The sequence below is a fragment of the Anopheles nili genome, chromosome 3, assembly GCF_943737925.1.
Source record: "Anopheles nili chromosome 3, idAnoNiliSN_F5_01, whole genome shotgun sequence".
NCBI classification, from domain to species: domain Eukaryota; kingdom Metazoa; phylum Arthropoda; class Insecta; order Diptera; family Culicidae; genus Anopheles; species Anopheles nili.
In genome coordinates, this window is record NC_071292.1 from 11911803 (window position 1) to 11924288 (window position 12486).

Below are 12486 nucleotides of genomic sequence, written 5' to 3' on the forward strand. Positions count from 1 at the left end.
TCGGTCCCCTTCGGTCGTACCTACCTTGAATATAAACTGGCCCATGTCGGATATCTTCTCCGAGGCGGATCCGGTGGCTCGTTTGAAACAATTGAGATAATCACGTGTTAGGATGAAGTATCTGAAATGTGCATCAAACGGTAACAGACTCTCATTAGTATCGCAATCCGGAAGTAACCGGAAGCTAATGCCACGGTGGAATGGCCCCATAAAACCGGATGCTTTGGATGGGGAAGTTAAGAGAAGGTCTGTCGGGAACAGGGCGGCGGTTATTGTGGTTTTTGGGTGGTAGGATTGGGAAGCGTTACGGGTTTAGCCATGTGACTACGTACCTCTCCTTCCAACGCGAGAAAAGCCGGTCACGCTGTTGCCACAGCAGTCCTCTTTTGATGGGACCCGTCATTTGTGCCACCGGAATGCGCCCAATTAGAAGAGACTTCTGAAAGTATAAACAAAAGGACATGTTTAGTAATTCGATCGTTTATAACAACCATCATTAATGAGGATGTATAATTTTGTTTAAATTAAAATGTTGCTTAATTATTAAATTGACAAAAAAAAAATGAAACAATTAATTATACAACACAGGTTGAAACTTTTCGCAAAAGCAGCTTCTGCAGCTACAAAGAAAAGTTCTCATCGCTTTAAAAGCCACCACCTAGAAACGCATAGCTAAAGTGCATCAACCGAACTTGTGAACTCCACCACAATCTGTCGAAAGGATTCGTAGGAACCAACTTGAAAAGAACATTGTTTGCCGGCAGCTAAGTGCAGCTTTACCGAGTCTCGGTAGCATTGTCTCGTCAGCAGAAGATGACGACGACCGCGGATACCGGTTGACGAAGAGAAAACCGAGCCAACGCAGAGATGAAGGGATACAAACATTAGCAGATGCTAAATTTAGATTCTCTTTTCTGGCAACAACTTGCACAAACTCGCTCTTCTCCACGCGCTGCCCGTCCACCGATGGTACGGTCGCTTGTGCGAATGAAGATGTCCTCGATAGCCGGCAGGGTCGCGGTCGGTTCGTCCGTGCCGTTCCAGGCGCACGGTTTGGAAGTAAATATTGAAATCAAGGTTAATTTGCACATTCATTTGGCTGTAAAATCTAAGCGACGGCGGAGCCTGCGATAATGTGCGCAAAGTAGAAAAGTTGGCCCATCCCGAACGGATTTGGGCCGCTCTGTGCTTTCGCTTTTCTGGGCGCGCTGGGTGGAATAAGGGAAAGCTGGCGCTATCAGTTTGACAGCTTGCCCCTCGGAATCTCTTTGTTCATTATTTTAATTTAAATTACTTTTTCTCGCATGGACGGTGATGGGAGTGAATTAAATCATGTCGACGACTAGTTTTTGCGGTGCTTCGTTGAATGGCGTCAAGGTGATGATGATGGTGGAGATGATGATGTAAAATTATTATGATTAGCAAGATGCTTCACAGCTCCATTTTTTTGTGCTTCAACCCATTTGCTTTAGTTACGATGTTTCATGCTAACTGCCCTGCTGATTTAATTTATGTAAAAGCTGCGCCCACATTGTCGGTAAACTAAATGGAACTAACAACAAATGGAAAAGAACTTTCGAGCACATTTTTAATTAAATTTTAAATGAAAAGAAATATATACAATTATATGACGACGAATGGAGGCGCCTGGTTATTTTATTATAGTATGATGGAGGCGCCTGGTGTTTTGTTCACCATATATGAATTACAAATTATACGCAATATTTTTTAAGATATTTAAAAAAAAGTGTTAAAAATACATTTAAATAACTGTGTTTTATAAGCTCAAAATAATTTCAATTTAGTATAGCTTTACTGGCGATAATCGTTGACACAACCTGTTCTCCTTCAATAGCACAAAAGAGCAAAAGTATTGCGAAGTGGTATGCTTGTGTTTTCAATCACCAGACACAACAATGCGCAAAGCAAGAAAACAATGGACCACAAAACACTTTCACCTTTCTTCGACGACCTAACGATCGTGCTAGAAATGGCTACCAACAGCAGCAACGATAACGAAAATCCTCCCAACGTGCTCGCTTACAAGCCAAGCGCGCTGCTAGGGGGACGTGTAAACGACACCGCACATACGTTGCCCATTACGACGGTGTAAACATCGCCATGCACCATTAATAACGGACTGTGCCGGCAAAGGTGGCGTGCCTTCTCCCGGTTGCGAAGCGAAAAGTCAACGGATAGCATCCGTTTTACAAAAGCGTAAAAGATCCGCACTCTCCAGCGTAGCGAAGGACGCCTGGACGGGGTCGAAAGTGATAATGCTGTAACATGCCGCACATGACACGGGACGAGCATAGGATGATGGGTGAAAGAGCTCTTCCATCAGTGGCAAGCGGCGGAAGGAAGACCTTGGTTGATTGCCAATTCACTCATTGCCGTTGTGGCGTGTTCCTTGGCGAGATCTTCTTCGTGAGCGACGAGTGTCTGTTGTGTGGAAATGCTTTTCTTAGCCTAGGGTAAAGCCTGTACGGCAAATTTATCCCCAACACAATATGCAAACGATACGCTTCCCGAGTCCTGCATCTTCCTGCCGGTTCGTTACGAAAATAGAAACATCACACAAACATGATTAGCGATAGATTAGGAAGAAAGTTGCTGCCCTGGAAAGCTCGTCCGATGCGGCGGAACTAGGAATGAGGCAGCCATAGCAACACTCGATGGCCATAATGACGGCAAGGCCGAACGAAAACGAGGTCACGCAATAAATCTGCTCCTTTAGGCACGCGTAAGTGGGCCGTAGAACAACAAACCACTTGATTGGGATGCCAATGCTTCGTAGAGTGATGCCGGGAAAAGTTTCGGGAAGTTCAATCGAATCGACACTCATCTCGACAATAATCCCTTGTCGATGATAACCGACTGGCGGCAGACAGTGGCTTAGTCGTGCAGATCGTAACTTTTGAGCCTCTGTCGAGGCTGTTTTTCAATCACCCAGTTCGCGGTGTCGTTTCGCATGCGAAACGTAAGTAGATTAACTATTTGAATGAAGCGAACGACTGAAGCTAGGCTATTTCCGTTTCGCGTTCCTTCAAAGGGCAACTGAACTCGGTTCTATTATATACAGATTCAATCGGAATTCCTCAATCAGCTGCCTCACCCCGCAAGGCATAATCGTATCGAGACGAACAAATAGCAGAAAAATAATCACCTCTAGCGTACACCGGTACGCTGGCGTCTGGCAGAAGAAAACTCGTACCACTTGCCGAGTTACGGTGTGCCAACCAAACCACCACACTGATTGTTCGCCTGCTGAGGCGTGGAAACAAATCCTGAACATAAATTTCCCTTCGAAGGAATCGGCCCCACTCTTGTGCTGCGACGTGCTTCACGGATAGATTAATATCAAAGTCTTTAATCTCGAAGCGGCGTACGGGAGTAGGATAGGATCGTCGATTCTGGATCGATTTGCTGTGTTTTCCGTCCTTCCAGGATGGACTTTTTGACGATCGGCTGGATAGCTTGAGCGATTGGAAATATATCGTACGGAAAGAAAGCGAGAAAACGACCAACGAAAGCAAGCGGAAAATATTAAACATCCAATCATGTTCTTCATTATTATCATCATCGTCCTGAGACGATGTTCCGTCGTCTCGGGTTCTATCCATCTTCAAGGCTTCTTTCCATCCACGTTACAACAGTAACAACGGCACAGGCTTACGGGAAGCAACGGTAATGAATGATAAAATGATTCGCCTTTTTTTTCGTTCTTTCTTTGCCTCCCTAAGAATGCTAACAATTTTCTCTTTCAATCATGCATGGGTTTGTTTTGTCTGGCAGTGGTACATATCTCCGGCGAGATATCCATCGCGCTAGACCCATCCATAGCTAGACCCAGGTGAAGCGACGAATAAGTGGATTTTTTTCCGCAAACCACCGTCTTTTGGAGCGTTCCTGAAAGTCAACCTACTTGGCTCGGTTTCTCGGCCACGAACTCCTGCCGAAAGGGGATGCGTCCGCCTTGGGGGTAATGTAACCGAACTGTAATACGGTACACCGAGCGAACGAAAACATCCACTTACGATTGGCGAATACATGCAATTTTCTCTCCCTCGACGTAAGGTTACCCACGAAAAACTAGATAAGGTGCATTTGGAAACGGCGGCTCGTTCTTTGGGTCGAAATATCGAGCGTTGGTATTATTTTTTGGTGTTTTTGTGTGCAAAGAAGCGCGCAACAAACACACTCAAAAGCGCCAACCGGACGGGTTGTTCCGCGAGCGTTACAGCATGGAAACGAAGGGATTGTTTAATGGAAATTATCGATTGCAATTTATAACCGCGCAGACATTTAATTTCAAACTTTGTACGCTCGGTCCCGTTGCTGGCTCGAATGGGATGGCGTTTTTATACTGAAACTGACTTTTGCGTTCTATGTAAGAATACTTCGCTAGCTCATAAGGTTTTACACATTCAAAATGGTGCTTGTTATTATACACAGTTGAACTAATAGTATTGTCTATTTTTACTTGTTTGCTAAAACTTCTTAATGTGTAGCTATAAAATTTTCATTAATTTTAGTTCCAAACATTCTTCCCCCAAGAAAAGCCATAAATTAATCATCTCTGTTGTTTTCAGTTGCAGTTAACTTGCTACAATGAAATGTACCCACTTGCCTTGAGTGCCATTTTCTCGCCAAAAGCAATAAAAGACAGATCGACAAGCACTTTCTGCTTCCTTCCGGCGATCAAATTCATTTCTACACATTCCACAGGCGTTTGCCCGAGCAGCACCGACGTGCTGATGTTCTATTTATAAATCAAAGTTTTCCAATATTTCACTCCCTGCCATGGAGTGCAACTTTTGTAAGATGACACCACCGTACGGTTGGTCGTGTGCGGATGCAGAAATTCATCTCCACTCGGTGTCGGTGAAGGACACCACCCGTCGTCCTTTGCTCCGGAACGCTTCCGTCTAACGACGTGAAAACGACTCTCAACCCGGAAAACGTGAAGCCACACGAACTTGACGAGGCGTCTTTAACTTTCCACGAAGGCAATCGAGCTTTTCCGGCTGAAAATGGGTTGATCGGTTCGAGAGACCGGGCGTCTTCGTCTTGGCAACAAACACGCACCATAGACAATCGCCCGTAGACCCCCCGGGAGTGGGTTTCGATTGTTTCCGCTTGCTGCCGGTGTCGATCGGGTGTTAAATTTGTCATAATTGAAAAAGTTGCAAAAGCTCGACCCGATGAAGGTCTTCCGGTGGCTTCTCGCATTTTGCAAACCTTTCCCCAATCTCCAATCACACCCGGAAACCGGAGCCGGAGAACAAAAGGATTAGAAGTGAACCCCTTCGGGACGGTTCCGTTGTGGGGCGAAGCCATCACCGAGGGACCGGTTCGGGGTTTTCCCGGGCGGCTGGAGTGTGCGATTGGAATTCTTCTTCAAATATTTACAAACGTCTTGCGGTTTAATGTGCCACGAGCGGAGCACTTTATTGAATTAGTATAAGTTGTTTTGGGGTTCGATTCTCCGATGCGCCGTACGGATTGGGTCGCGAATGGACGGAGGAAAAGCTCGGTTACCATGCTGGGAGATACCGAGAGATATCTCGGCTCATGCGAAGGTTATAGCAAATAGCGCAGCAACCACCCATGCAACTGAAAATCCCCTCCCAGGCTGCACTCGCTGGGATCGGGAAAGCAACAGAGCAAAGATTTACGTAACCGGCTCGAGACACTGGTCTTGTTCGAAGCAGCCAAGGAACACATCCACCGGGAATTATTGGGACACCCGGAAGCTTAGCCGTTTCGCCGGTTCGCTTTGTCACGTGCAGCTGGCTCTGGCAGGCGCTTGGAGTATTTAGTGGAAATTTACCAGCAAAATACAACCACACGACGCCTCCGGAACTCCGGAAAAGCGGTCGCGTTCTTGTCTTGGTCCATGGCTAGGCGGTAATTGAGTTTTAGCACAACCAAGACGGATTTACGCCGCGAAGGATCGAAACCGAGATAAACATCAACAGCGAAACGCGCCACAGAATCCGCATCCTTGGTGCCACCCGTATCCGTTTTCTAAATTAGTTAATATCAAATCATGCGGCTTCTGTCTCCGGCGCCGCGAGCCGCTGGGTGTCGCTGCGGAAAGCAAACCATTTTTGACATAATTTATGCATGCTGGTCGCATCGCGCCGAAGCGCGGCACGTCGCGTGGAAGTCAGGAAAGGGGCGTATTTCGCTCCCGGCCCGGATCGTCCATCGGGTGAAAATTGTTCGTCCTCAACTACACCGGCTCATCAGAACCGGAACCGTTTTCCCGTACCAGAGCAGGGCGCTGCTGGGTGGGTTTTGCTGCGACGCGCACCTTGTTATCGCAGGCAGGCCGTTTTAGACAGGTTCAATCAGGACCGGCGTGACTAACTTTCACCACCGACGTCAGTTTGCCACGCAGATGGCTTTTCTTTCGCCGTTCCGAGATTGGGTGGGATGATATACATACGTTCGGTCTGATTGCCCGAAACCGAAACAACCGACGACCGGATGTCACACCGACGTCGAGCGTACGCCCCTTCCCGTGGCAGTTCCGGGAAGTGTCGCAGTTGAAGCGAGCGTTAAAGGCGACGAGGACGATGCCGAAGATGGCGCCTGCTCGAGCGTTCTTCCAGCGCCGCGTTCTAGCGGGCATTCGTTCCGTTTAATAAAGATTTGTGCGGCTAAAACCGACATCACCCGGGGTTCCGGAATGTTGCCTTCTTGACGGTAACTATAAGCCACGAGGCTCGTTTGCCCCCCTTTTTCTTTTTCTCGGCATCGCGCGCGCCCGGCGAACGGCCGGCACTCCATAAAAGTTTTATAAACTTCCCTGCTTCCCGTTTGGCCATTTACCGGTCCAGACCCGGGAGTGGCTAACCGAAATGAGAAGCTAAAACTTCCGGCCAGGCTACAAGGTGGAATAGCGGAACGCGATAAGGCAGGATCGGGAAATGTGTTGTGTTTCAGCAAACGTCGGCCCCGAATTGACCGCTGCGACATGCACGCTAAGCCAAAGCAGCACCACAGGAACAGGACGAAGGAGTAAGCAAAAAAAAAAAAAGGAAAGGAAAATATAAAAATAACAAAAATGGCTGCCGGGCCGACATCCGGGACCGGGCACGGGTGGGTTTTTCGGGACGCTGACCGGCCACATGATTGGCAGTGGGGCGGAAAAATGGGAAAATGATGACATAAACAAACCACCAAAGAGCATAGATATAAATGTTTGCCGAAGCAGGCGCGCCTGGGAAGGGGTACGAAACTAATTTGGCACAGCGCCGGAGCCATCGAGTCGACTTCCGGAAGACATAACATGTTAACGACTCGGGAGCGACTTCGGGAAAAGCGTGGAGCATGAACCACCGTTACGGAATCGTACGTACCGTTCCTGGTGTATCAGTAGTTTGCTTTTATATATATATACACTTTTTTTCGTGAGTCCATTTTTCCACGCTCCAGCGGCTGTCCGGGAGTTCGATGATGATCAACGGGGGGCCAGTTGGCTGGTCCGTCTGGTGCGGGAAAGTTTTTATTCTTCACGATCCGCTTTTTGGCGCAAACATGTTTTATGGGAGCCCCATTACGCTTGCCGGTAATGTGTCACAACCGTCTGATCAATATCCATTACGGTTTATTTTACTCCACGTGTACGTGTCATTTTCCCATTCATGATGAAGACACGCCATTTACACAGGTAAAAATAGAGGCGCCAGGCGAGAGAGAGAGAGAGAACAGAAAAAAATAGCCGGCATCAGTTGTATCGACGGGGTCAGCATTTCCCAATCAAGCTGAAACTCGAGCCTACACACGCACACACACACACCCACACAATTGGTGGGCTGACCAGCAAAGACAAAGACTCCCAAATTAGACCTCGTCGTGCTGGGGCAAGCCACTAATTCGATTCGTGCCAAATTTTCCCCACGTCCAGTCGACCGCCGGTTGTGCCATTTTAGTTCTTCGCTTGCCCCAGATCGGCCAGAACGCACGCTTACAGAGGAACTTTTCTTTCGTTTCTAATCTAAATTTTATTGTGTCAAGATTAAGCCCACAATGGAAAATTCTGCGGACGGAAAAATCTCGCCCGCCCTGGCCGACGGTTCGCAAAACTAGCACGTCCCCGAGGGGTGTATTGGACTGTGTGGAGTCCTCGATGGGGACGACTGTTGCTCGGCGTTGTATCGTTGGACAAAACCACGACGACAGCATCATTGCGGCCTGTGTCGCCATTTAATCCGGGGGAACGAATTCAATAGGCGAAAATGGAAAACTTTCCACGCATACCGACGTGCCACGGTGTGGCAGGAAGCCGATACCGGCCCACGAAAATGGAAGCGATACAACGTGTCCCCGTAGGCGTTGTTTTTCGAACCATTCCCCCACCAAAAACCGGTACGATACCGAATCGGAAGCCAAACGAACGTGCTCTGAAGCAGTGCGAGATGGACGGCAGAATGCAAAGGTTAAATGGGGAGTTGGGAAATTTTCCACAAAACTCAACCATGCTGTAACGAACGATCTGCAGGTTAAGCGAGAGCGCTCATGAATGCATGCTTAATAAACTTACGGTAACAAGCGAGTCGGTTGTGGTTTACATCTCATGAATCAGAATTTTGTGCTCAGCTTCCCCCTAACAATGCGTTCTTATCAAACGACACGGGCTGGCAACGAACTGCCGATAGTTCCACAAAACTACACCCACAATCGAACGCTGGTGCAAAAACATTGTTTGGAAAGTCAACCTACCCCTGCTCGAAAGGGCACCGCTCTCCAAAGTCCTTCTTTTAAGAGCGTCACCCTTGCGACACCTGGCACAGTAAACGAAAACGGCAACCAGATGCCACACGGTATGTTCCCTCGGTGTGCGTCAGTGGCCACCACGTGGCGTGGGCCCCTCGCGTCCATTCACCGGTGGGTAGTGTGATTTATTACGTGAAAGGTAAATTTAAGACACAAAATGAATTGATCCTTAAATTTAATCCCCAAAAGGCGTCCCCGGCCGCTTTGTGCTAGCGGTGGGCCAGTGTTCTGCGTCGGATGGCGAGGAATCGCTCGGAAAAACGGAATCGCTTTCGAACGTGAGCACCCCAACCGTACGACCACATCACGTGCGGCAACTTTTACCATAAGATAGTCGACGGACTACGGGCGATTCATTTCTCTGCACAATTTTAATCTGTATGCATTAGGAATTTTTGGTACCCGTAGCAAAAGGGGGTAGCGTGATGTTTCCGGCCATGATTTAAACGACGAGTTGGAGGAGATTTTTTCGCAAAAAGTCACAATTAAAGCGGCTAAGTTAAGTTAAGCTGCTAAACGCGCTTACGGAAAGTAATGCAAATACGTTTATTATCTCGCATTATCTTTTGCAGACTTTGTCAGTAAATTTAAATCGATTTGGAGGTAACGTTCTTCTGCGTATAATTACATATTACAAGTTAAAGTGCCACACGCGTAACATATCTACGTGCTCCAGGGACGTCGACGTCCCGACACACGAGCAGATGCACCGACGGTCGGAGAATGAAACTTCACTTAAGACAAGGCACCGATTAGACAAATGACATCCGGTGAAAAATGGGCTTCCCGAGAGATACGGCGCTCCACTGGGAACGCCATTCAACGTACGTTTCCAGAGCAAGCATTCGAATCTGACCGGTTTGGTTGTAACCTGCAGTGAAATCGTGACAGCTAGTCGATTGGAAAACGTGTCCTTAAATCGAACCCACTCTGGTGCTTCATCGGTGCAAAACCACGCGGTACACCGCAGCTTACGTCCTGCTTCCGGTGTGTGGGTGGTGGATGTGTTTCGACGCGAATCGGCGCCACAAATCCCCGGTCACAGCTGCACCTGGGGATTGCATACCCTGCAGGCGCACGGGACGAGTTGGTCGCGTGAGTGCTCACACGAACACGGTGTGGCACCGTTGTTGCGTGTTCCGGTGGCCGGTAGTGATGGTAAAACAAAACAATTATTGTTCGACTGTTGGCTAATGAGCGCGGCAATGTCTCACCCATCCGGTGGCAATTGCAAGCTGGGATTGCGCCGGTGCACCACAGCGCCCTGTTTGCGTTGGAGGCCGATGCGCTTGATGCGCTTTTACACCTCCGGTCGGCTGGTGCGTTGGTGATGCATACGCATAGCCCAGCCCAGAATGGGAATAATATCACGCCATGCAAATATTATAATTCCCCCTCGATAAAAGATGCAACCGTGGGTGCTTGAACGATCTAAGCCACACAACGGTGAAGTGGATGTCGGTAGCGAATACACCTGATTCGCTGCGCCCGATGCGAATGGAAAGTAATGGAACTAAACTTTCGTTGCATCAGAACGTACACGGTGGAGCTCTCGAGATAATCACGCATGTAAATCGGGACCGTTATGCGCGGGTGATAAAATCTGTACACATGCCGTGTGGCGCTGGGAAATCGGCCAATCGATTTCCAACGACGAGACATTATACGCGTCCCGTTGAAACGCACTATAGCTAACTGTTGTTTAATGTGGCGAAAACAAAAACGCTATGGCCTTAAAAAGGCAATAATATCGGTGGAAAAATGTTGCCCACTGTTGGCAGAAAAACAAGCCACAAAAAAAACAACGCACCTGTATGAAGCAACCGCACGATCTCGAAGCGTTCCCAGCCCTTTCGGGCTTCGTTTTGCACGATTTGTCTTAGTCAACACCGAAATTGAGGCGAGCTTTCGCCTAATATTTCAGGGCGCCATCGCCCATCGCGGGCCCTTCGAATTTTGCCCAGACCAGCAAGACCAACGGCAACCAACGCACGCCAACCAGCGTTGATTGATGTAAGGCGCATGATTGATGTAAGAACGCACGATTCGGTTCGGCGTGCGTGAGTCGGCACATGAATTGATAATTAGCACTAATGATTACTTTGAGGCAATTTTCGCTCGATGTTGGTACAGCGAGGCCTAGCTGGTTTGGAACTGAGCGGCTGCCGGCAGAAGTGCCTCGGATCTATTGGAAATCGTGTCGTGCTGATCGAGCCCGGCGCATGATAGGATGCTAACGTGCATCCGTGGTCTGATGAGTTGGAACGTGACGTTTATTTAAGGGGGAAAACAACATTTGGATTACTTTCACCACTATTTCAACAACGGCCAGCAACTGATAGTATTCGTTACCATAAATTGAATCACTCTCTAGGTAGAATTCTCTCAAAAAAAAAGCACCAACTCGTGCATGCTTTATACTTCCTTTCTAACAAAGAGCAATAGCACACATGCACCCGTAGCAGAAAGAAAGCATGCACCACGGAGAAGAAACAATATGGAGCAAACCGTTTCATTTGATATTCCATCCAACCATTCTCGTGGCGTCTTGCGGGAGACGTATCGATGGCCACATCCAACCCGGTTTTGGTACTAATCAAACGATTTGCTGCCGACGACACGCATCGGAACCTGATAAGACTGCCAATTTCGCCGAGATCCGAGATTGCTGACAACGGAGCAAATACTGCGTGATGGCGGTTGGACGAGAGTAAAAAAGCCAACCAAAGAGATTGTTGACACACAGAGTCGTGCCGGATGATGAGCAACCGAGGTGGCGACACAATCGACGGAGATCAGTTGGTTGGTTGGTTGGTAACTGGCGGTTACCAAAGGACCGAGTCACCCGGCAAACGGAAGCGATGGAGTTTGCTCAGCTGAACGCGGTAGTGAGCTTTTTGGTTTTCTTGTCGTTTCCGGAGAGTGAAGTGAATCGGTTTTTTTTCTCTCTCTCTCGTCCAATTCCCAGCAGCAAGTTTGGCCACGGGAGTCGTGGGGAAATAGAAAATTCTAAATTATCCGAACCACGGCGCTGTGGTGCTGATACCTTTGCTCCGGTGGCACCGAACTTCGATTAACTTCGATCGGGTTTGTGATCGAAATTCTCAGTTGGTCCATGATCCATGGGGAAATATCATTCGATGGGATATATTATACGCCCCACACGCCTATTTCTTTTACCCAAACCCAAGCGAACACCGAGAGCGATGCCTCCATTATGCGCGTTAGTAGCCGCCCGGGCCGGTAGAATGGTTGAGTGAAAACAACCCCCTTTGTGCCAATGTTAATGTATGTGCAAACATTGTGCGCGTCGTGCCAGCAAATTATTTACAGCAAACAAAGGGAATGGTGATAAAAAAATATGTACGGAAGCCTGCCCGTGATACGTCCTACGGATGTGCGGATGGGTGAAGATGTAAACGGACCCTATCCCCCTAGGTCTTCATCGGCCGATGCACCTAGGATGGCGAGAAGGCTGGTTGTAGGCACAATCCAACCCGCCAAGATTCTGCTGTCGTAGCACTCCGGAGGTAACGGGGCTATGCAAACGGGAATGCACCATAATAGAAGCGAAAGTGTCACCGAAGCGTGATAATTTTGTTCTATCCGGCATTTTGAGTAGTTTCCCCTGGTGGCTCGTTTGGACCTCCGGCCCATTAATGCCTGCTCTTGCCGTGCCGAGCGGCGTACGTCCCCAAT

The 12486-nt window shown here is 48.3% G+C and overlaps 1 protein-coding gene across 1 annotated transcript in view; it reads right to left on the bottom strand.

The window, feature by feature from the left end:
* The window catches only part of LOC128723305 (putative uncharacterized protein DDB_G0289263), a 75066-nt gene that overhangs the window by 4836 nt on the left and 57744 nt on the right, over positions 1-12486 (bottom strand). Inside the window, exons 2-3 of the mRNA XM_053817030.1 lie at positions 333-439; positions 25-121 (exon numbers count right to left, since the gene is read on the bottom strand). Coding sequence (XP_053673005.1) covers positions 25-121; positions 333-439 — 204 coding nt within the window. The remainder of the gene's footprint in view (positions 1-24; positions 122-332; positions 440-12486) is intronic.